The 25,634-nt window shown below is 40.1% G+C and overlaps 1 protein-coding gene across 1 annotated transcript in view; it reads right to left on the bottom strand.

Moving 5' to 3' along the window:
* Positions 1-25,634, bottom strand: part of ephb4a (eph receptor B4a) — a 36,446-nt gene that overhangs the window by 6,185 nt on the left and 4,627 nt on the right. The window contains exons 2-9 of the mRNA XM_044223008.1: positions 11,919-11,989; positions 9,650-9,931; positions 7,413-7,803; positions 4,633-4,785; positions 2,268-2,603; positions 2,060-2,184; positions 1,152-1,317; positions 698-797 (exon numbers count right to left, since the gene is read on the bottom strand). Of these exons, the coding sequence (XP_044078943.1) occupies positions 698-797; positions 1,152-1,317; positions 2,060-2,184; positions 2,268-2,603; positions 4,633-4,785; positions 7,413-7,803; positions 9,650-9,931; positions 11,919-11,989 (1,624 nt within the window). The remainder of the gene's footprint in view (positions 1-697; positions 798-1,151; positions 1,318-2,059; positions 2,185-2,267; positions 2,604-4,632; positions 4,786-7,412; positions 7,804-9,649; positions 9,932-11,918; positions 11,990-25,634) is intronic.

A 25,634-nucleotide genomic window follows, 5' to 3' on the forward strand; every position in this document is an offset into this window, starting at 1 on the left:
TGCTGGCGCAAACTCATCCCTGCAAGACTGTAACAACCCTGTAGCTACTGGATTCCTGCCTTCCTCCATTTCTCTCCCTCTCCCACCTCATAAGCCTAAAATAGCAATAATGCACCACCCTCAGTTAGTGGCAGATCTGGGCCTCAGCCACTGGTTTGTGTGTGTGTGTGTGTGTGCGTGTGTGTGTGTGTGTGTGTGCGTGTGTAAGTTTGTGCATGTGTCACAAGGTCACAGCTATTGTTCTCCTGTCCTGTGGAAACAGGGTTGGGACGCCTGCATCCTGTCTCTCCCTGCCCTCTACCTCTATCACCATCTCTCTCCCTCTCCCTCTCCCTCTCTCTCTCCCTCTGATGGCATCCATTATTATTTACTCAAACAATGAAGCCTAAGGAAAACGTTCTAATGAGCAGGATTACTTTTAGCTGTGTAAGCAAAAGACATCATGAGCATTGCTTTGTGTCTGAACTGCCTCACACAGAGAAAAAAAATGGTGTGGGTAACAGAGTGCAAATCCACTGTTGATAAGATATGATTTGTATAAACAAAAGAACAAAGTGGTGCAAAACCGTAAAATTGGGGTCACCGTTGTTATTGGTTTTCGATCTCCCCCTTTTTCCCGTTTCCTGTTATTCTGTCAGCGTCTTTCCCTTCCAAATCTATCTTTTTCTCTGCCTCTTTCCCTTTCCCTCATTCTCACCGTATGCAGTAGGCGGCCACAAAGACAAAAGTGACAAGCAGCAGCATCCCAACAGCGATAAGGATGCCGGGTACCAAGAACTGGGAAGCAGAGTCTTGTCCTGAGAGAGGAGACAAACAAAAGACACAGAGAAGAGAGAAAAGGAGACAGACAGAAAGAGAGTTAGAGTAATGTAATGACAAATCATGACAGGAGGTTTACATTGGTAGTAAAGAAAAGTATGAGAAGGAAAGAAAGAACATGACAGGAATTTATAATATTACAGAGGCTCAATACAAGGACACTAACTCAATACAAGGACACAGGCAAAAAATTCATACAAGAAACTGTGTAGGGACTGAAAGAATCTGAAAAACCTTCCCAGTGGAAATGAAAAAAAATGTGTGAAAGAAAAAAAAAAAAGAGTAACGTGTGTGAAACTCCCTCTTCAAGAGCAAACAGTGCCTTTTCTTACCATCAGGAAGGGTGCGGAAGATGGCCGCAGGACTGAAGCTTCCATAACCTGCCATGGTGCGCGCCCGAACCTGCACTTCATACTGAGTGGCCCTGCGGAGGTCCGTCAGCACGGCCTGGTTTCTGTTACTCTCTGTGTAGTGGCACTGATCTTCACTACGTCGCTCCTACCATATGAAAACATGAGTTAGCTGGACTGGAAGTGAGCGTAAAACAGGAATAAGTGAGGAAATGATCAGGTCATCTATAGGAATTCAAATATTCAAAGTTTAGTCAAACTGACCTGAACTGAACCTGGACTTTCGTTCAATCCAATTACAGTACATTAAAACATAATTATACAATCTTAATCAGAAGCACGTTAACTAATATGTTGGAGGGGTACATATGTTTTGAGATTTATTTATATAAATGTGAAATTTATTCACACTAAAGTGTCTTGTGCCTCAGCTGCAAGATGGTGCTTCTGAGTCAGCTTTTTCATTTGTGTTTTGGTCAGAACAAAAACACAAACCATAGTCATAGAAATGTAAATACGCACCCATGTGTATTGTATACTGCCTCGACAGTTGTCACATGCAACACTGAAACAAAGTCTTACATGGCAATGTCTTAAGCTGATATACTGCAATATATCATTTACATTGTCAAATATCTGGAGCACAGTTGTTTGGCCAGACGATCTACTGGCTACAGGCCAGTTTCAGTTCACTTGACCTGCATGTTTTTGGACTGTGTGAGGAAATCTACATTAACCACTAAGCCTACCTACCCCTGTTTACATTTCTTTGCAAAGCACTGAGTTTTCTAATCCTGAGCCATAGTACGCCTGAAAATAAAATCATTAAACCTGTATAGCACGTGACCTTTAAGCCAGACAGTTGAGGGATGTTGGCAGGGAGCTCTCACCTTCTCACAGTAACGTAGCTGGTACTGCAGGATGGTGTAGTGTGGCTGAGCTGAGACTGACCAGTGCAGAGTCAGACTACTCTCTGTGGAGTCACTCTTCTGAATCACAGACACCAGCGATGGCACTGCACAGATGGCAGAGGAATTATAAATACCACATGAAATTCTGACTATTTATACCTTTCTACCTCTTCGCCTCCACTCTTACCATCATGGCTTGTGGTGATGTTGACACTTTCACTGGCAGGGTCCTTGCCGCTGAGCTGAGACACCCCGTTGAGCGACTGGATAATGAAGGCGTATGTGGTGTGAGGCAGCAGACCCCACACCTCCAGCCTGCGACCCAGCAGGCCGTGCTGCTCGGGCCGGTAGGTGACGCTGTCGCCGCAGGGGAGGCACGGCCCCTTGGGTGACCTGCACACAGAGCACCTGACAGCGTAGCTCAGGTCTGTTCTGCCGCCGTTGTCCAGAGGCTCATTCCACTCCAGACTGAGCGTGGTGTCGTTGATCTGGGTGACGATGCTGCGCGGGGCCGAGGGAGGTCCTACAGTGACCAAAAGTTGCCACAGTTAAACTGATTTTGCATTCCCTATATTGTAAATTATGGAGGTCAGTAGAAGAATTGTCCTTCAAGCTCCTGTAATAGCAAATCATCCTGCTTAAAATAAATAGTTCAACATTTTGGGAAATACACTTATTTGCTTTCTTCCCAAGAGTTAGATGAGTAGATTGATACCACTAACATGTCTGTATGGTAAATATGAAGCTACAGCGTGCAGCCAGTTAGCTTAGCATTAAAAATAGAAAAGGCTTGGATCTGTCCAAAGATAAATACATCTTCTGGTTTTACAGGGGTTTATATGCGGGACTATTTCTTGGACGGGTGCTCCCAGCCAAGAAATACGCCCACAAATAGACAAAGCCAGGCTAGCTGTTTTCCTCTGTTTCCAGTCTTTATGCTAAGCTAAGCTTCTGCTGGCTGTAGCTTCATATTTACCATACAGACATGACAGTGGTATTGGTCTTCTCATCAAAATCTAAAATAAAGCAAATACACCTATCACCCAAAATGTCAAACTATTCCTTTAAATATTGTCCTTTTCCTGGTCTGCAGCAGCATTACTGTCAGGCCCAGGTCTTGCAATTTTCTAAACCTGTCAGACTGATTCAGCAGAGTCATTATAGCAACATTACATATGATGATTTATCTCTTTTTTTTGTGACTAAATACCTTCATCCCCCAGATATTGTCACATTATTCAATCAAAAATGTCAGATATTTTAATATTTAGGTATCACTTAGCCCTGATGCAATCATAGTGTGTACAATTTCTCTATCAAATCAAATTATAATCTCTGTCATTTTACTGATGCTTTACCTTTCCATGACCCACACAGACCATTTGTTTACATTTTTCCATATAAGCTGAAGACATTTTATTCAGTCTACACATGTAGTCACGCAGCAGAATGATGCTCCTGCAGTGGCTTTGCATCACAGCAGGGGCATATGTGTTGCAGAATTTAACTGGTGCAATTACATTTGTCTAAAACTGGATGATAATGAACACCGTCTGAAAATTGTAAGAAGATAGCTATTGCCTCAAGCCAAGCATAACTAAACAGCAATACCACTCAGCCACTGTGAATGAGATTCTGTTCCTGCCAAGGAGACAGAGCTTTGTCACTGAGCCTGCAGCTAACTTAAGTGCTAATAGTGTTCTCATTGGAAACCCAAGTGGGGCATCATCATAGACAATCTGGGTGCGAATGAATTCTGAATTCAACATTTGGGAATGGGGATTTTTAGAGGCGATACATTTTATGACTTACAATCAGAATCCACTTTATTAAAATCACCAGGGCTGTCACAGTAATGTTAAAACACTTATTTTCAGGGGAAAAGGTCCGCATGATTTACAGATGATACGGCTGGTTTGCAATTTTGCATACAAATTGAAAATATAAGTGATGTGCAGAATTGCACAGGCAATCCAGGACAATAACATAATATATAATAGGAATGGCCTAATTAAGTGATTAATAATTAAGATAAAGCCTTTGTAATTAAAGTTATCAGTAATAATGAAATTGGTGGATGTAAATTCTAGTTTCCATTGATATCACACCTGCAGAGAACAGGAACTGTCACCAGCCCGACGCTGTTTCACATCTTCTTTATGGCCATTCCAAAAGAGTGCACCTAATTAAAAAGTCCCTCCCCTTCACACAAGCAACATGCAGCTGAATTGAAATTCCTGAGTCTGCATTGGAGGTGTCACTTGAGACCATCAATGCCTACTCCACTTTTGACTGAAAGCCCTACCCCCAACAACCTGTCACAAAAGATATGCATCTCAATGCCCAGCAGTGGGACAAAGGACACAAAGCAGATTAGAGGAGTTTGGCTAAATGACACCAGAGGAAAAGATCGCGCCAGATACGGTTAAAACAAAGTGAAGAAGTGCAGGGGAAGGTAAAGAGTGAAAACAAGCGAGTGGATACTTGTGTTGCTTAGCACCTCTATATTTGCATGTGGATTCGTGCATAAGTACCGTTTTCTGCATACTTACTAGTGCATGGGGTGTCAGGAGCGTCAGATTCAGCACGTAAGTATCCAGAACGACAAGCACACACTGAAGCCCCCCTGATGGTGGTGTAGCTAAATCCTGGACAGCCTGTGCACTGTCCCTCTGTGCCCGGCTTGAACTGACCCACAGGACAGGCTGAGGAGGACAGGAGGGGAAGACAAATGAAGGCAAATCATCATGGAGGTCTGACCTGGACCTGTGAATACTACAGAACATTGCACGAAATCTTCACACCCACTGTGCCCCAGACAGACTTGGGTCAAATTGAATTTGCAAATACATTTCTGTATTTCTCATTTTTTTCAGGGTACTTGGTTGCAGATTAACAGACAGAACCAGGTAACGAGGGCTATAAACTGTCTATATATATATATCTCTATCTATATCTATCTATATCTATATCTATATATCTATATCTATATATATCTATATCTATATCTGTCTATATCTATATATATCTATATCTATATATATATATATATATAGATATATATATAAATAAAACAAACAGTCATTAGTGGCATCCCTAGTGTGACCCCATTCTCCTCGATACACACCAGGTTCAACACACCGACACTTGAATGTGTAATGAGCTGTCACCTTGTAATGCCACATACACCAAAACCAGCAGTGCTTACGATATGTGTTCAGTATGGCGGTTGAAATGCAGCTCCAGCTGCTGAGTGAGAGGAATAAAATAATAAACCCACACCAAGTGGAGCAGTGTTATAGACAAAACTGACTTGTTTTGCAGGGTCTACACACTCTGGCCTTTCCGACTGACATTTTGCCAGCTGGAATTTCCCACATGCGAAAAATGTATTGGTGTGTGCCGAGTGCTGCTGCAGCACATCTCACCTGTTCAAAGTTGTTAAAATATATACTTTATAAATCAAATGAAATTGACTGTCATAAGACAGGATTATGAAACTTGGGTGCTTTTTTGCTCTCATTTCCCCTTAAGATATATATATATATATATATATATAAATGACACTAACTGATTTACCTCGAGGAAACTATAAAAGAAGGAAGGGTCATTACGTGACTGTGTAGCGTGTGAATGCACATTGCTGCCAAGTGTGAAAACTGGAGCTTTTCCCCACAGGAGTCGAGAGAAATTAATAATATTCAGGAAGGCTATCGTTAGCCAGAGCTGTCAGGAGCTGGCGCTAATCGCCAAATTTTATTTGCTTCTATAAATCTGGACCTTTATCACTTATCGGTACTTATTAACTTTGTTCGTCAATGAACTCATTATTATTTTTTTATCTTGTTTTTAATGTTGTACAGCACTTTGGTTCAGTTTCGGTTGTTGGAAGGTGCTATAGAAATAAAGTTTGATTGATTGATTGAACTAAGTTAGCATTTGCACTTTGTTTAGCTAACGTTAGCCAGCAAGTGTAAAAGAGACAAACGTGCTTTATTTTTTCAGTCAGGGAACTGCGGTGTTGGTGAGTGATAGCAAATGTTACAGCCCCTCTAGCTCAAGCGTCATGACTTATGTGTGTGCTAGCTAAAAATGTAGCCTAGATGACTAGTACGAATGTAAGTCACTGAGGCAAACTGCAAGGCATTGTAGCATATGGTCAAGTCCTAGTTTGGCTGAAGGATATTTACCTAAATCTGACAAAGCTGCTAACATTTTGACGTAATTTCAAATCTATTTGTTGTCTTGTACCCTTTTGTATTATATAACATTGTTAAACCTATACTGGGGAAATATACCCCTTCTGATGTAACAATATTTATAGCCTATAGTTTTAAATATTCTAATCAAGCTCATCTATAACACTAAATCAACTTGACAGAACTTTTCATAAGTTTTATGTTAAAGGGTTGTGTTTGACCCAGAAAATATACAGTATGTACTGTCAATGGCATTACAGCAAAATTAATTCAATTTTAAACCTAGACGTCAATTTCATTTTCTGAAATGACCGGCCTACAAAGCAAATAAAATGTTCAACCATGCTATAATGGCAATTTCCCTTTATGGTCTGGTGAATGTTTTTTCCTCACTGCTAAGTGACAGAACGCTGGAAATGCCAACCTCATTTCACCAGAAGCAAAATGTCGGAAATTATTTTTTGTCATGAAAAATCATTATACCTTCCACAGAAATCAAACTGAATCCTACCTTTAAATACAGATAGATGCAACCACACATTTTCTTGAGAAAATGTGGCATTTCTTCTTGTGTTTCTGTTTTTTTTTTTTTCAACATTTATCTGTGTTGGTGTACTGCGGTGTGTGTGTATGTGTGCTAATGTGTGTGTGGGGGGTGTTCATACACGAGGCTTGTTAATTGGACTCATTAGACAGAGCTGCTGCACAGCTCCTGAGAGAATCATCCAGCTTCTTCCTTCTTTTTTGTCTGCTTTGCTTTGATGTTCTAAAAGTGATATGATCTTTACCCTGAGCACCCCCCCCCTCGCTCTCTTCACCTCTCCAGTCCTCCTGCGCTCCTTCTATCTTAGCTGAACCATGAGTTGTGGCGGCAGTAAGCATTTGACCCTACTCTTCCTTTCTAAGATAAGTGCTGCTCCACCTGACCCCTCGCTGTCCCCTTTGTGTCACAGCCGTTCCCCTGCCTCATTAACTTCCTCGGACTCTCATTTCCTCTCCAACGCTTCGACCCTCAGTGAACCCCACCCTCATCTTACCATTGTTTTCTTGTTTAGTCTACCTGCTCTGCTGCATATGTGGGTGTAGTCTATATACATACTTATATGTGTGGCCTACCCTTGCCTCCTTCTTACCTGTGCATCTCGTGTGTCCTTCAGCGGGCTCAAATCCTGATAAGCAGGCGCAGGAGGTTGTTGGCTGGCCCACCCACTGGCCATCTTCCCCACAGAAGAGCTTAGGCGGGCGAGGTCGGGGCCCCTGCTGGGCGGCGTGCTCCACACACACACCCTGCGCCTCTTGCACCAGAGTATGGGGAACAGTCTCGGGGAAAGAGGAAAGAGCACTGACCAGGGGAGGACACTTCTTGAAGAACACCCTGACGGACAGCAGGGCCATGCAGGCACCCTGAGCCTGAAAGGCCAAGTAGAAGCCTCTCTTAGATAGAGGCCCGAGTCTTAAGGTCTTCACATTAAATTTCCGCTCCCCGCCCTTCCTCAGTAGAAAGTCTGCAGCCACTGTGTCCACCTAGGACAGGAAGAAAGAGAAAAGATCTTATGTAATGGCCAGATTCCAACACACAGGATTCAATCTTAAAAAGGACCAGACTGGCGGTTTTGCATGTTTTAGCCATTTTAGCCCATTAACTAGAGATCACATATGCTTTACATTATTGAACATTTTCCAAAGCATACCACTGTGATTTTAGATTGATTTACTACCTTCCAGGCAGCCATTGTTTCCCATTTGTTACAGCACGCTTTGAACCTCTACTAGCAGGAACGTGCTTAGGAGAAAGGTAATTCATCACAGTGAACATTTCATCACTTTTATTTTTCTGTCAAAGTTACATTATTAAGTGGTAATGAAGTCGAGGAGCAGGCACTGTTTTTGAAACCTCTCTTTGACGGTGTGTTCAAGGACACTACGACATCTGAGGTTTGATGATGAGATTCCAAAAAGCACTGCACTCATGAGCTATGTGTTTGGAAAATGAAACCCAGAAGATAAACAATAAGCAAACACGCAGGTTGTGAAACAGACTGAATGCGCCGACGAGGAGAGTTTTTTTAAAAGTTTTATGTCCAATACAACTTGGACATAAAATAAAAGTAACCCAATGTCCAATGTAATAAATACATAAGTAAAGCAACTTGTTTGTCTTTGCAAGCTGATTTTGATACTGTAAAGAAATGAATGGAAGCCAGCTGCATATTAAAAGTCGATCTGGACTAAAAATGCAAAACAACTAGTAAAGTCCTTTAATGAAATGTGGACAAGGGAACATAAAGCCTGTCTTGGTTTGGAGAGATTCACTAATATTGTCAAAGGGAAAGACAAGAACTTTGCTCGTTAACAGAGCCCTCATACAAAAGTTACACTTTTCAGTGATTTGGAAATTATGCACTGCTGTTCTTTTCTGAATACATTATGCGATTTTTCTTGAATGCACTGAAAGGATACTTTAGTAATTTAATATTGCACTTACATAAAGTTAAGGGACTCACAAGAGACAGATGTTTTGAAAAGAATGGTCAGATTTGATGCAGCAGAGGCCAAAATATCCATACGTTTAGTCCCTAGTAAAACTCTTTTATTACTTTTTTTTATTACTGGATTCTACACTTCCCATAATGCAGTTCAAGAACTTCTTTTCATTGAGCCCTCCTTGCCTGGTAAACACCCATGTCTTTTAAACTCCACACCCCCAGTTTGTTAATATAGGCTGTCTGTAAAAAAGTTTCAAACTCAATCCAAAACAACCTGGATGACATCATCAGTGTTATCTTGGAATGTAAAAATTAATTTGAGCTTCAACGATTAGTCAATGAATCAATTAGTCAATCAACAGACTATTAATCTGAAACTGTTTTGATTAATTTGATTTCGATTAAGTCGATTTTTCAAGCAAATATGCCATTTCATGGTTCCAGTTTCTCAAATTTGCTGTTTTTCTTTGTCATACATACATATTACATATTACATACATATTACAGCCAATTTAATATCTTTAGGTCTTGGACTGTTGGTCAGACAAAACAAGCTAATTAAACACATCACTGTGGGCTCTATAAAATTGTGAATGGCATTTTTCCACTATTTTTTAACATTTCATAGACTAAACACTTAATCGATTGATCGAGAAAAGCAAACCATGACAAGTAAACTGATCTTCATATGTAAAATAGGTGGAGTACCCCTTTAATGCAGATGTTGAGTATGTTAAAAGTCAATCAAAAATATTATTTAAAAAAAAATAAAAAATCATTCCTCAAACAACCACAGAGAGAAAATAAGTCCCTTGATTATAGGATATCCCATAACAATGTGTGACAAATTTGCATATAACATCAGAAGGTGGCCGTGGACGTACCTTGATGTATGGGTTCTCCATCCAGGGTGGGTAAGTGGACGTGGCCTCGTTGGAGTCTGCCTGGTAGTAGTAGAGATTAAAGGTCTCCTTACAGCTGCGGTGGTGGGTGCTACTGGATGAACACTCCATCATGGTGAACCGCAGTTCCACGTAAACCTGAGACGCTGCTCGTCGCTGGATGAAGCCACTGCGCAGCCAATGGCTGGATGAACTGTCAAGCTGACAGATCTGATAGATCCTCACGCTGTTGTTCTCCTCATCTAAACCGCTTACTTCCTCCCACTGAGAGCAATGAGGAGAACAAAGGGTTGTCAGGTTGCAAGTTAAAATGACATCTGACCCAGAAAACTTGAACATTTTTGTGAGTCCTTAGTATATTTAATTCTCCTGTAAAGACTTTCACTAGGGTCTTTATATAATCGGTCACATTAAAAGTCCTATTCATCGTAATAATGTTGCAATTCTTTGTTGGCCCTCTGCTGTACTGTACCTGTCAGAGGCCCGTGGGACAAATCTGGCCTGCTGTGGATTTTGATCCAGCCCAAATTTGAATCTGGATTGTTAAATCATTCCTCCTGCTGAGCTGCAGCCCAGCTAGTGGGAATTCAGGTCTCACTTGTCAAACAGAGCACACTACTGCACACAGCATCCGAGACAGACAGTGCTCTCACCCTTCAAACACACTTTTAGACTAAAATACAAGAAGACAGAGGGGATATCACAAATATGTATGAAGTGAAACCCCTCCACAGAAATCTACATTTGTTGGGGAGCCAAATGCAACAGAAAAATGCTTTAATGTTTGACTTCTGAGTCAACAGCAAACATATTCACCATCACTATGTTCCCAAGAGTGGGAAACAAGCAAGAAATTAACATACTCAGGGCAGAATTTAGCAGATTTGCTGAACTTGAGGCTCAGAAATTCAGTTATGTAAATATGTAAATCTTTAAAAATCCATTTGCAGATGATGTGTTGAGTGAGGCAGAATACTGGTCTGAATGAATTACAGTGCAGCAGAGCACAGAGCCAGGTTTGAATCTCTCGATGGGAGAATTTCCCTTTTAATCCCAAAACAATAAATACTATGGACTTTGGCAGCACATATTTCTGTAAACAAAATGTTTTCTGCGATGAAGACGTACAAAATATCCCACAGGGCTCATCTAGATTTGACAAAAATCATTTAAAGCAATTGTTAAATTTAGTTGCTGTGTTTGACTGTCCCTTCTGTACAAAACGTAGGTCTGAGTGAGGTAAATGACACTACTTTCACACACACACAAGCTGTGTTTGATACATACATTCAACCTATGTTAATCCTGATTTATCGCTGTTCACTTACACTGTTAAACCACAAATTATATTGATGATTTTATTAAAAGTAGTAGTAAAGCACTGGAGGTTTAACATGAATATTACCTTTATTTGGTCTCTTTAAAAAAGTGAATGCAACAACTAACATTTAACAATGATGTTCATATAATTTATATGAAATTGAGAAGCCAGAATTGATATCTGGCAGGGTTGGGAGTTGCCACAAATATCTACTATGAGGGTATCATAATCCTTAAATGCTAAAAATAAATAACCATATATGAACCTTTTTATATCTGTAATCTTTGATGCAGACAGCTCATGGCATCTCTCCACTCCTGCCTGTCATTACTAACTAAATCACAGTTTTATACTTTTTAGTGTTAAGTTAGTGTTAAAAAACACTATCCTGCCATGTTTTTGACAATGTGGAGCTTTTGATAAACTACTTCAGATGATAATGGCTGTGCAAACTATTTAGAGACTGTCGGCCTGTTTTGCTTTGCATCTTGATCAAAAGCACAGACACATTTGTTGAGTATTTCCGTCCAGTTCCAGAAATCTCCTTGCCAGCATCACTGTAACCATTTTCCTTCTGAAACATCAGAAGTTGAGCAGTTTTGGTCACTGACAGTGCTGGCAGGACTGCCCTAGCAACCACCCCTCAGTTGATCAAATTACAAATATGCCTTTTTCTGGCTGCAGTATTAAAAATTGTGGGCAGCCAGTGACTTCAACTCCAACATTGATGGGATATATCAAAGCATCTGCTTTCAATATACTTTGAATCCCACATTCACTCTGGCGTCTCCTTTATTCTGTCAGTTACCTGCCATATAAGGAACTCTTTTATAGCCAAAGTAACAAAGGAACAGCTGTAAGCCAAAAATCCCCAGTCACCAAGCTCTGTGTTAGTAATACAGATAACATGGTGAAGCTGGGGCTACAGACCTGGGGTTTGGCATTTGTGAAGATGGTCCATTTGAGATCAGACGTCTCTGTCTTAGTGTTCATCAGAACTTCTGTGAAAAAGATAAAAAAACATAATATCACTCACAGCAGGAAATATAAAAATGACACGTATGAGACTCATTTACATTCAGAGAAACACATAAATGAATTTAAAAACACAGCGTGAACATATTTCCCGAGTCCCGAGCTCTCTGCCAAGTATCAGCTATGGCTTATACTGGGATTAGGGTAAAATATGGAGTTTCACCAGTCAATTACATCAACAGAAACATTCCCACTACCCTAAAATTGTCTTTCCTCTCATGTTTGTTTTTATTCTCTCCATGTCCCTTGTGTTCCCAGCAACACACCATGCCTGTGGTCACACTAAACCCGGTGAAAGGAGTCCGCCTTTGTCCAGAGAGTAGGGACAAGTAGTTGGAACAAGAGAATCGACCAGACACACACACACACACACACACACACACACACACACACACACACACACACACACACACACACACACACACACACACGTATGTAAAGATTTAAGCCTGAGATTACAATAGAATTGATTTTTGGTAATCTTTTGAGGGGCAGGCTGCCAGCTCACAAACAATCTGAGCTGTTCTGCTATGATTCAGTATCTCAATGAAAACCGGGACCTGAACAGCATGAAACCTGATGCAGAGTTAGGTTAGGGTGAAGGGACTTCATGTGAGGACATATTTTTTTTCTCCCCAGCTGTCTTAGCAGATTGTCTCTGTTGAATTGTGACTAGTGTTTATACTGATGGGATGAGGTTTCTGTCAGACTGGCTTTCAGAGCCCTGCATGTTCTCCGCGAAAGCTCATCTCAAGGGTGAGGCAGTTTGGTTTTTACCAATAAACAGGATTTAATGCGGCTCTCCTGTGTGCCATGATCAAGGAGAGCACCTGCATGAAAATGGATGCTGGAGGAAATGGGGGTTTCAGTGTGAGTTTATCACTGGGGTTATTAAAATGTTTTGTTGAATTAGGCTTCCAATATAAGGCTAAACAGTAAAGCCTGGCATCCCATAACCCCTCTAATACACACTCTACACACATACAGACAAATACAATACTACATCTGCATTAAAAACAAAACACTTCTTTTCCCTGTTTTTTCTTTTATGGTTTTATTTTCCCCGAATGTTTATTTAAGTATTTGTGTATTTTCCCCATCACACTTAATTGATTTTAGTAATAATGCTTCATATAAATAATAAAATGGTGCCTGAAATGCACTGAAACCATATCTTAAAATAAAAATTAATTATAATAAGATTATTCTTATTACAGTCATTTAAAAAAAAAGATGCTTCACTCTGAATCCTGGATGAAGACAAAGTGTTGCTTTCCTCAACTGTTTCAGATGTGTTGTTTCCACCTCCTACTTGCTTTGACATGTTGCTTTGTTGTCCAAAACATCCGCGGCAAGTCAAGTGTCTAATTTTATACACAGATTCAGTGATTCCATATGTATTTATCCAAATGTGGAGATTAGATGGCCCTGTAGTTCTTTGATAATACTTCTTCCATTGGCTTATTTGATTTTGGCATTTGTCAAGTTCCAACAATACTGGTTTACATTATCAGAGATAAAGTTAGTAATTATTATCTACAGTTAACTTTTTTGAAATGTGCATTACACAGAATGTAGTCTAAAACACAACAAGAAATACATGTTTCCCATCATCTGGAACTTCAATTTAATGAACCCCAAAGTTAAATAATGGTGAAATGATTGGTCCAAATAATTGATTAGTTGACTGACCCAAAGAAATCAGCAACAATTTTGAAAATCAATTAATTGTTTAAGTTATTTATCAAGAAAAATGCCAAACATTGTCTGGTTCCAGCTTCTCAGATGTGATAATTTCTTGATTTCCTCTGTTTAAATTGGATATCTTTGGGTTTTTAACAGTTTGGCTGGTGAACACAAGCAACTTGAAGAGGTCACCTTGGGCACTGGGAAATAGTGATTGGCATTTATCAAAAAAATAATCGATAAATTAATCAAACATAAAAATAATAATTAGTTGCAGCCCTAAAGTAAAGAAAAATACCTTCATCTAATATATTTCGTCACCACACTTCCCATAGTTTGATGCTGCTAGAATCATGAAAATTCATCCTTACAGTATAATCCTATTATCAGTGTCCAAGTTACTTTTATAGTCTGTTCAGTGTAACTGCTAATGATTGTAGTCAGTTTCATGTGCAACACTGTATACAGGAGAAAAGGATGTTTGGAAAAAGCTTCTGCACAGAACATTATGAAGATATGGAGGCTGTCAGGGACACTTGTAGTATTTTACAAAAATAACTGCAACGCCTACAGTTACTAATCTCTGTGATCCTGTGTAAAGTGAGAGGCAATCACATTTACCACTTACCAACCCACATCCCAATGAAATACACATGAAGGCACCAAAAAAACTCTGATATAAGGCAGGATCTGACTGGTGCTTCCTACTGAGACAAATGTTACAACCGTAGCCGTCCAGAGCCAGGCGCCATTGTTTAACACTAATGAACCTTAAACTGTCGGTTAAAGATCAGATATTGCGGACAAAGGCGGCCTATTCAGGATGGACAGTAAACTGTGTCTATAGTCCTTCCATAGCTGCACCCGACACTTACAAAATAAATATAAAGGGATATTTGGTTATTCTAAGCATATAGTTCATGGTAAATCAGTTTGTTGTTCCATTGTGCTTGATGGAGGTGATAGCTTTTTTATTTTCCCTCACTTTTTCAATTAATTATCCTACATCCCACATTCTACTAGGAAATATTAGGCTAATGGGATGAATTAACAGTATAATACAGTTGGTCAAAAGTCACAATCTATAGAAAAATACAAACAAACACATATTACAGATTGATTTGATAACTGTATTAAATAAATATGTCCTCCTCTGCCCCACTGCTATTCCTCCATTAGATAAAAAAAACATGTTTAACACAAACATTTTAATACAAAATAATTAACAGTAAAAGAACAAGTGTTTTAAGTGGAAAACATCTAGTGTCATCTATAAATATCTGACTCTATATCCTCGTTTTTCCATAATGATTTCCATGATTACTCAATCACGCCCACCGCTGCTCACATCTTAGCTGCTGCTAATTTAATACATTTCCTCAGTGAACAACCCACACAAACGCTGAATTCATCCCCTTTTAAACCCCACGCTCACTGCCGTACAGCCAAATTACCTAAATCTTTCTTATTGTATTCCACCTCAGTGTCATTTTATCATTCCCATGGTCTGGGTGACCTGTCCCATGCACAGCATATGAAAGCAGTGACTTGACATCACTAATTATCAGGGTTGCATATGCAGCAGGTTCGTCATTATATCACACTGAAAGGTAAATGTGACTTTAATCAGGGACTTCTCCGTCTGTATTACACATTTTTCTTTTGCAATCTACTCAGTTCACTCTCTCTATGCAAACTCCCTGTAAAGAAACAAATGTACATGCTTCTTACCCTCTTCCACTTGAAAACCACAGAAACCCACCAGCTTTATAACAACAATCTGAGGCGATAAAGAGGAAGAAAGGAAAGTCTGCTGAGAGCAGAAAAAAGAGAGGAGAGAGGTGGATAATTGGATGACAAAGTTCAGACAGGTGCTTTCCCACATTTAGTCTACCTCGAGTTCACTCCAGCATAATTTAAAAAAAAAAAACACCTTCATAATATTCCAGCTCCAGTTTGGAGACAGCCCCATCTCCACCTTTCAAATGCACAGCTGCCTCTGTTTCATATTTTTTTTGAAGGAGTGGAAAAGAACCCCCCCCAGGCATGGTAATCACTGTTTATCGGAGCTCTATCATTAAGGTTTATGAGATAGGATGCGTGAGCTTTAGTGTTTCTATGTGATGGTGAGTGTTTCTATTATGTGCATGCACGGCCTTGCCTTTCACTGAAGTAGATCCAGACTTAAGCCCTGTAAGAGGAAGCTGGCGTTTCCCCTACATTCTTACAGCAGCGGCGGCCACCCACCGCCGGAAAATTGCCCCCAGTGCTAGAAAAATGAAGGAACAATGAAAATTCGTCATCTGGCCATATTTAACACCCAAAACAAACAACTGTACAGTAATTACAGCATAATCGCCCACATTAGGAGACACTAGAGAAGTCTAAACTGATACTGCCGCTGGCCAGAAGACTAGGACTGAGCCTTGGCATTATGGAGATATGTTATATGTTACATGTTGTTAAATATCATAAATAGACATTATTAGCCAATTTTTTTCCCCAAGTAAAGACACTGAGAGGCAGGTCTGAAGTAGTTGGGTTGAGATATCAGTATTAGCATGGTATAGTTTTGATTTTAATCATCAAACCATGTCAGAAAAACACAAGTCAGGGGAAGGTATTAAGTTTTCTGTATGAAAGACAGACAACAATAAAGGGTGTTGTACATGGTTTTCTTTTGAAATGTAAAACTTGACCCTGTATTTTTGACAAAGGAGGGCTATACACGGCAAATTTTACACCTTCATTTTCTATACAGCTGTCTTCAGGCTTTATACAACTGACCTCAAATTCAAGAGCAGGACCCATTTTCTCTGAATCCCGCTTGCCATTCTTCAATTTTGTGGTCAGTTCTTTCCTGCGTGCCCTTTCCCTCCCTATTTTCCACTTTCTCTGTGGCTCTGGAGTGTGATAGGGAAATTATAGGCCTATGAACATTTGCCCTGCTTCAGCTGCAATTAGACCTCATTTTAATTAAAGAAACAGAGTGCCAATTAACAATAACCATACACCTAGAGAAATGGAGACAGAGGGGAAGAACGGAGATAATGGAAAAGAGGAATGTAAGAGGGGAAGAGATAGTAGAAGGTTTAAGATTTACAGATGACATGTATTAAAACTAGATGGGTTTATCTGTGTATTTGCCAATATTACAGCTACATTCATTAAGCTACTTGCTCTCAATGTCTGTTTTTTGTGTGTGCTTGGCTTGGCCAGCTAACATGACAGGCCATGACAGGCTGATAACATCTTGGTGTCATTATAATGTTTAATAATAAGTTATAATTGTATAGGTTTCTGTACACTCAGTACTTTTACATCACATTCCAACAAACAATGATACTACTGACATGTACCACATGTGTAGCTTAATTATTTCAACATAAAAACAAACACTGACAATATTTCTATCTCGGTGAAATATATTGCTTTTGTTTTGTAAAGTAATTTAATCAATACAAGACACAAAAATGAAATATATGATAAAGTGCTGAGCAAAGGAATCACATCTGCTTGCATAGTTGTTTGGTGGTTTGGGACTTAAAGCTGCTCCATTCCATGCTCGAGATGAAGGTTTGTCCTGCTAGGAACGTTATTGTGCTCCAGTTATAACTCAAAACCTCATGTGTTTCAGGGAATACTTCTAGCACATGTTTTAAATTTTGCAAAGATCAGATGCTTATGGGATGTTCTGGTGCCTCTGGTAATTTGATACCTCCATGTTTCATATTTAAAGTTAAAGGAGTAGTTCTTATTTGCTTTCTTGTCAAGAGTTAAATGAGAATATGGATACCAATCTGTGAAAAGGCGGATTTCCAAAAAGTTGAACTATTCCTTTAAAAAAACAAAATCCTTCACTTTGGTCATTTCCAAGTAAGGCTGATATTCATACATGACTAACTATAGGTATAATTAATGAGCTTGTCTGTATTAACATTAGTTTGATGGATTATAGCCGCTACTACAAAAGTCAGTTAAGTTTGTTTTGCTTGTTGGAGTATTCAAATAATTCCTTAGCAAAAGATTATCACATTCATTATATGGTAGGAGTGATTGTCCTCCAGGTATTATTGACCACATGTTACAAAGAATATCGTTGGTTAATCTTTAAAAATGCTAATTTTGGATGTCCTTGGTTATCTACCATAGTGCACTTTAAGAATGCAAATGAAAAGACGAAATGATTTTCTTTCACGTGTCAGCTTTCCAGCGTTGTTTTTGTGAGTGTAGGTAAGTGTGTGCATGTGAACATTAAAACTTATGCACTGAATGTGCGTGTGTGAATCGTGTTTGTGTGTCTTTGACAGAGTTGTGTCTAGTGAGGGTAGACCTCAGCTTCCTGTAGTTCCTGTCCCCTTCCCGTCTCCTGGTCTGGTGGGGGCCGGCCGCCAACACGCACATCATTCCCATGCACAGCAACCGAGCGGGACATTGTTCAACTCCTGTCTACTGTACAACAAAAGGCTCCAGTGGCACGTGTGGATGAGCTCAGCTACTTAAAGTATGTGTCATGGAGTAGTGAGATGAAAGGAGCGAGGGTGAGATGAAGAAAAGGTATTAATGTTTGACACTTTCCTTTCTGCGTCTGTCGGGACGCAGCTCATGTTGTGGTTGGTCTCTGTCCCAGTACAGGATGTGGCCTAGTTAGGGAGGAAGCTTCATACTGGACAGAAACCAAAGATGCTACCAGAGAGGATCAACACTGCTGTGAATGAAAGTGACTGACCCAGAGCACTGAGGATTAAGTATTGGTCTAAGATACCTGGCCTCTGAACGTTTTGGCATACGTTTACACGGTCATCAGAGATTCACCGGACAGAATCATTACATCTATCATTTTTCATGTGTTTTCCCCAGTCTCAGTCTCATAGTTCACACTGGAGAGCTTGTATGAGAGGTCAATGACTTTTCTTCCTTAGCTAATAATAAATTCACTACAACACTGAAACTATTTTGATTTCTAGTTGTTGGTCAGACAAACATATGTTCTGATCCCCGGGCAAATCACCCTTTTAATCTTTTCTAATTCTTCCCCAGTGTCATGCCGCTTTAGAAAAAAAAAGTATTTTTTATTTTGTCTCAGCAGTACAGCGTGATCTGTTTATTTCTGTAACTATAGTAACGTAATACTGGCGCACGTCTTGAATCAGGAAGTAGATGTGCGGTAGTCAGTTACGGCAGTGTGCAAGCTCTACCGGTCATCCGTTCTCAGGCGATCGCTTTCTCCTCTTCTCTTTTGCTAAAGCAACGTCTGTTAGTATTTCTCATCATATAATATTAGGACAGTGCCTATTTTCATCTTTGTAAGGTTATTGAGACGGCTAAGTTAGCTTTATGTTTATTACTGCTGATTGTTTACTAGCTTGATTGCGTTTACTATATAGATCACCGCTGTGTAGATAATCTGTGCTGTTTTTTCTGTCACTTTGTATTTGGATTTAATATTAATACATATTACATTTGTATTGCATTACAGTTTCACAATATGCCCAGTAAACTTTATGGAAATGAATCATCTGTGTCCTGGAGTTTCTTGGGAGTGTTTAAGCTGAATGGAGCTTAGTCCATGACACTCAGTTAAATATGAATACATCTGTGCATCACAACAGAAGAAAGGATTCAACAAAAGCTTTGCGCTGGAACACAAAACAAATGTTGACAAATACAGGTAGAAGCACCCAAAGGTGCATCTATGATTCATTGCAATTCCCTTAATTGTGGTAAAGTAGAAGGAAACACTGTTGCATTATTCAAGCCACACAAGTTCAAAGTGAATATTTACTCAATCACAGTGGTGTAAAAAGTTTGGAGCCTCACATAAAATGAGAGGTTAAGGTTAAGAGGAAATGAGACGTTGGCTTGGTTCTGTTCCTTTTTATATCACCGCCTACGAGTAATGAGTTTTGACCTGTGGTGTTAACTGCTGAACAGCACTTGTGCATCTTGGACTCAAACTGCCTTTTTCCCCTCAGACAAACAAAATTCACATAGCTGTGAGGCCAAAAGATATTCCCATTCCCAACATTATCTACAGAGAGGTGACATCTATGACTGTTTGACAATAGATTAGTGTTATTATAAGACGTGTTTGCAGTGGCATCTGTGTACAAGAGGAACTGAATACAATGAAGAAACTTGGCAAGAACAAATGAAAGCAATAGATTTCAACATTTAATTCCCAACATGACGAAAGGAAGTAAACAACCTTAATTATTTTTTTCTGGTTAAATTGTTAATCATTCGCAATTCTAAATAGACACATTTGTTTGCTGTTGAGCTGAATCTCGTGGGCAGGACCTACGCTGAAAGACATAAGACACGTCCCTATTGGCCAGCCTCAATCGGAGTGACAGCTTGGCAACATCCACTGTTAGCAGACAACATACGGAGTTCCATGGAGAAGACGGAGCGGGAGCAGAAATGTCACATTTCCATCGTGTTTTCTACATTGTTTTTTTCACCGTTTGAGGTCTGATTTGCGTTCACTTAATTACGTCATCTTGTTGCATATCTTATAATGGAAAGTTGGCGCCAAATACTGCTTACCTCGGTGCACCAACTCCTATAATAATAATCACATTACGGTAGTGATTAGAAACAAAGCATTCATTCACATTTTCTTTTGCTGATTTTTGTCCCACCAACCGAAATTACCTTTGGGAATATGGCTTTATGGTTACATGCTTTATAAGTATGGGAATGTGTAGTGACACGGTATTATTGATGTTACTGGTGAGAGATAAAATATTACTTCACTATCACTCTGTTCGAGGCTGGCCAATAGGGACGTGTCTTACATCCTTTAGCGTAGGTCCCACCCACGAGAGTCAGCTCAACAGCAAGCAAAGCTTTTCAATTCAAATGCAAAGCTTTCGGTTTCAAAAGCAAAACGGTATGTGTATATTACTGCACTTTTCAAAACCTCTACATTTCCACAAGCCATGCTGCCTTTAAATAAAGAATACTGTGAGGGAAAAAGAGACAACACTTGACACGATGCCCAAATTAGAAAGAAGACAAACCAATGGTTATCTGTTGGTTTTTGGGGTAGACAATCATATTTATCATTTCCACTTTAACCTGGAGACTAATTTCATTATGAAACTCCACAACTAAGGCTACAACTAGATTACTTTTATTATCGATTAATCATTTAGTTTTTAAAATGTCATGCTTCTGAGCATGAGTTTCTGTGTTCAAAAAATGTGTATTATTTCTTTTCAGAGACCTTGATTCTACACGATTGAAAAGCAAGTGCCTCAGTAAACAGTACATTTTAGCACTTTTACAGTTTTACATTGTTGGATGCTGTCAAAGGCTACAGTCTGTACAACTGCAAAGTAGAACAGAGAAAATGAGCTAAGCAAAACCTAACTCAAAGCCACACTCATCTATTTAGAAAGGTGTCTGGGAAATGACACTCTGCTCTTTGATCGATCATCTGGGTGATGTACAACATCAGAGCAAAGCAGTTTAGATCCTGTGATCAGAGTTGGCAGAAGAAAGCACCACATTTCTGTGCTTGACTGCAAACAGGCACATGTCACACATTTTCAGTTTGTTATGTAACAAAAAAAAAAAAAGATTATCTATCATCATCTTGGAAAGAAAATGACATAACTAAGATAGAAAGCTGTCAATACATCTGTGTTTTTTTACCACAGCACCAAGATCCTCATGAACAAAATTCAGGTCTGACAACTTTATAGACACTTTCCTGCTCTATACCTGGGAGCTATCACACATCATCACTCTGTGGCCTCTACAAACCAACTAGCCTCAAGTTGCTATCTCCTTTATAGACGGCTTGAAGGCAGTGGATAATCTGTGAAGCCGCTGAGCTGAGCTGAGCTGAGCTATGTGTCATCACGGCAAAAGCACCATGGGAAAGTGCAGGTTATGTGCTTGTTTTCAAACACTTTCTCAATCCTTGAAGAGGATATTCATCCTCTTGTCTTCTCCTGTCCACTGGAGGCCTGAGGTCGGGTCAGTCATAGACTGGCACCCCTACAGGGCAGACACTTTGGAGTCATGCAGTGCTGAAATCTGGGGTGATCTTCCTAACCAGCAGGAGACTCTGCCACCACAGTGTTTGCAGTGCCTTCCAATAATTAAACCAGATTGTTTGCCAGCTAGATGACTATAGATTAATTAATGGCATGTTTGTGTCTTGTGTCATTTAATCATGAATAGAAAAGACTGGGAGCCATTCCAAAATGTTGTAATGTGTGCGATCACCAACAGGGCTGGAATGATATATTATCCTATCGAGCTGCAGCAGCAACATTAACTCCCATTTGTTAGAGCGGAAGAAGCATGGAAATTTGAACTTTTATAAAGTAATATATGACAGGTGACCTCTCTCATTTCAAATCTGGCTTGATGAAAAACCCATATAGCTCCATTTACTGCTGTGATGCAGCTAACAAACTCTACATGAGGCCCAAAAATGTCGACTGCTGTACTTAAAACAGAGTTTTTATCAAAGCCTTATTCATTTTGGGGAAAAAGAAATCTTGCCGAAGAAAATGCACACACACACACACACACACACACACACACACACACACACAGCTTTCAGTGACTAATCTGCTGTGGGAGGTGGACAGCTTGTAGCTAACAGTACAGACTACAGCTAAATAAACCATCTAAAGATTGACACATCTAAGTAGAGATACAAGAAAACAGACTCTCTGCGAGAATTTTCTCTTTTATTCTGACACATCACGCTTTTTCATATTCAAACAACAACAGACGGGCTGAGAGCTAATTCTCTTCATCAGTCTATGCATTGCTCCTACAAGCCTGCGACTGGGTGTTTGTGTGGCAGTGACCGATTTATCTAGAATAAAGATAGACTCATCTTTGGATGTGAAGCCATTTGTTAGAGTACAAAGAGCATAATTTTCCTTCCTCAGCCAGCCATATTATATTTTCAGCGAGTAGTGAATTCAGTAGTTTACAAACTGTTTGAATTTCAAGACCACACTTGTCCAATCTCAGAAAAAGGGGCCGAGTTCAATAATACAATGACTGTTCTTCAATGACTGTGTAGGGTTGAGGAGAGATAGCAATCACTGAAGCAATGGTGATATGTAAGAATATGAGGGAAGGCAAAGAGTGAAAGATCATTTTGTGTGCAGCACTCCCTAAAAATAAGATACCAAGCCGCCAAAAAAAGGTGTTTAATGCTTCTTTAACTGATCTGACCCACTCCTTTTTGGAGCATGACTCCCTCTTAAAGCTCTTAGCTGTGTGCAAGCTGTAGGAGGGCAGCTAGCACACAGGAATGTCTCTGTTATGCCGTACATAGCAGAGCCCACTTGGTTCAGTGCAGTAGATAAAAGATGGCCCTGGAAGACAAGCAGTGTGCAAGCATGAAGGTGGAAACAAATATGCACGTGTTCTCTAGGTTGTTGTCGAACCAAGTGAATTGCATTCTAACTTAAAACGAGCATATCAAACACAAGATGTAGGTCAACCTATGACGCAGGGAGGAAAATATCCCAGACTCAAATCGAATCAAGTCTACTGATGGCGCATGCTTCAAGCAGAGAAATTTTAACATCAAGGTTGCTTTTTTTTAATCAATTCTTGCACATCCAGCCTCAGACACCTTACCAGCCTCATGTTGCTTCCCCCCCTTCAAGATTTCATTCTATTTTTGAATGTAATGACAAAAACATCACAAGGCATAAGACAACAATGGCATGTAGAAACGGTTCACAAAAGATTTTTTCCAACACAATGCTCAGTATGCCTCAAATGCCAGCTGCGATTAGACTGCAAGATAAATGGGAAAGATGGACCTGAGATAAATAGCTCCTTCTCAGTTGTTGTCTTCTAAGTAAAGGCCTTTTTAATCCCTTTGTTATACTCACATATTCAGCCCATCACTTATATCTCACATATCTGGCCCCAGGTGTGTGTGATTACAGAATGCAAATAGATAATATACCCACTTTGCTCATTATGCAGTGTGCAGACGTGCACATACATGCACCCTCATTGCCCTCTCTGCACTTGCTCTTTTCGTTGACTCATGCCGGTCTCCCCATCTCTCCTTGACTCACTTCAAAGAGAACCCCCATCCCTCTAAAAGTGCCATTCTCCTTGGTGCTTATGGCTGATAGGCTGTGGCCTCATTCCCTCTCTGCTGCAGCCTGTCCCCATTGTGTCCCACTCTCAGAGAGTAGCGTGTGGGTGGAGGACAGACCGGCTCTCCAAAGTGGATGCCTGACATGGATGTATGGGCTGGGGGTGTATGCTCTCACCGAGCTAAACTATCATCCACCTGCAATTCCCGGCTGCCATATGCATCCTTCTCGGCGAAGAGAGAAAGGGAGAGTGAGAGAGAGACATGGGCTGAGAGTACTTGTGGCACTCAGATGCCTGTTTAACTCTTGAGGAAGCTAATCATCGGATTGAGGTACTGAGGATGATGGGCTACAGGCTTTCAGAGAGGGGGAAGGTTGCTTTAAATGCAAATCCCTTTCTTATAAAAATCGGTTCCGTTTAAAAGGATTTCTGGGAAACGATCCACATTTCCACGGCAGGGGAGACAGTCAGCAAGAGAAAACAGCATAGCACCAGTCAAACATCAAGGAGACAGAGGACGTGGAAAGAGTAGCAAAAGAAAAGGCTACATGTCTGTGAAAGAAGGGATTGAGGCTCAAGTAAGGCCTCTTGGATAAAAACATCCTTTTTGCATTTGAGACACTTAGAGAGTTTTAGTTTAGATTGAGAAGCATTATGCTATTAATCATGCTAGTTATGGCACAGAGGAGTCAGGAGGTGAAAGACTAAACAGAAGACAGACTGTGTACAAAATGCGAGTCTCCCTTGATGAGCGTTTTTAGAGGGTCGGTGTCAATCTTGCCTTCCACCTAAAAGCCGTCTATCAGCAGATTAGATAAATATGAGCCTTGAAAGTTTTGTTTAATTCCATCTAAAGAAGCCTGTTACATGTTGTTTGGCTGCCTGGATATGAGCAGCTGGTGAGTGTTGCAGTATTTGTTTAAGGCAAGATCCAGATGTGCATTGGCTTCCCTCGTTGCCTCCACCCAACCACTACCAATCAACAGCACTGCACAAAAATGTTCAGTGAGCCTGTGGGAAAATTTGGGCATCTTTGTCAACCCACTCACATTAGAGCCGGGTGATATGTCAGCTTTTACGATTTTTTTCCCACATCAAATATGTATGGAGAGATATTTTTTAATTTACAATATGTTTTAAATCATGTAACACTAATGGAAATGTGAATTTATTACTCCATTTGTCTCATTACTCCCACTTGGCCCCTGGCGCATCTACTTGTAGCTGTGTGAGCTCATTGTTCAGAATGGAGGCTGCACGTGTGTCATTTCAAGTGCCAAACAAAAGATATTAATGTCACCTCTTTTGTATAGGGTTGCTTAGGTTTGAGAGCGTGTGATATGGAACAAACCACTGCTGTGTGTAAAGTTTGCAAGAGACAGGATGACACCTCACCCCTCTTTCCATCAGCAGAAGCTAGAAAGTGCTGGCGATGTTTTTCACCCCAACAACAAGACAGCGGCTTCTGCTAAACAAATTACACTGGCAGCTGCACTTTCTTGTTGCACACTACGTGAAAAGATATTTTGTAAATAGAATAGGAGGTAACAGCTGCAGCAACATATACAACACAGAAGGATTTACAATGCTGTAAAACTATAAGTACAAGCCTCCCAGCCAAAAATAAACAAGTTTGCTAAAGAGACACTGCCTTTACTTGACAGCAATGTTCAGCAGACAATCACACATGAACTTCAGAATCTCAGCTATTTCTCCACCACAGCCAATCTACAGTCAAGTTGCATGAAGAATGTAACAAGAGTGTTATGGTGTATTTCCATCCACCTGTTTTAAAGCACATTTTCAATTTGTCCATAAAAAAAC

This window comes from Siniperca chuatsi, linkage group LG14, assembly GCF_020085105.1.
Source record: "Siniperca chuatsi isolate FFG_IHB_CAS linkage group LG14, ASM2008510v1, whole genome shotgun sequence".
Lineage (NCBI taxonomy): Eukaryota > Metazoa > Chordata > Actinopteri > Centrarchiformes > Sinipercidae > Siniperca > Siniperca chuatsi.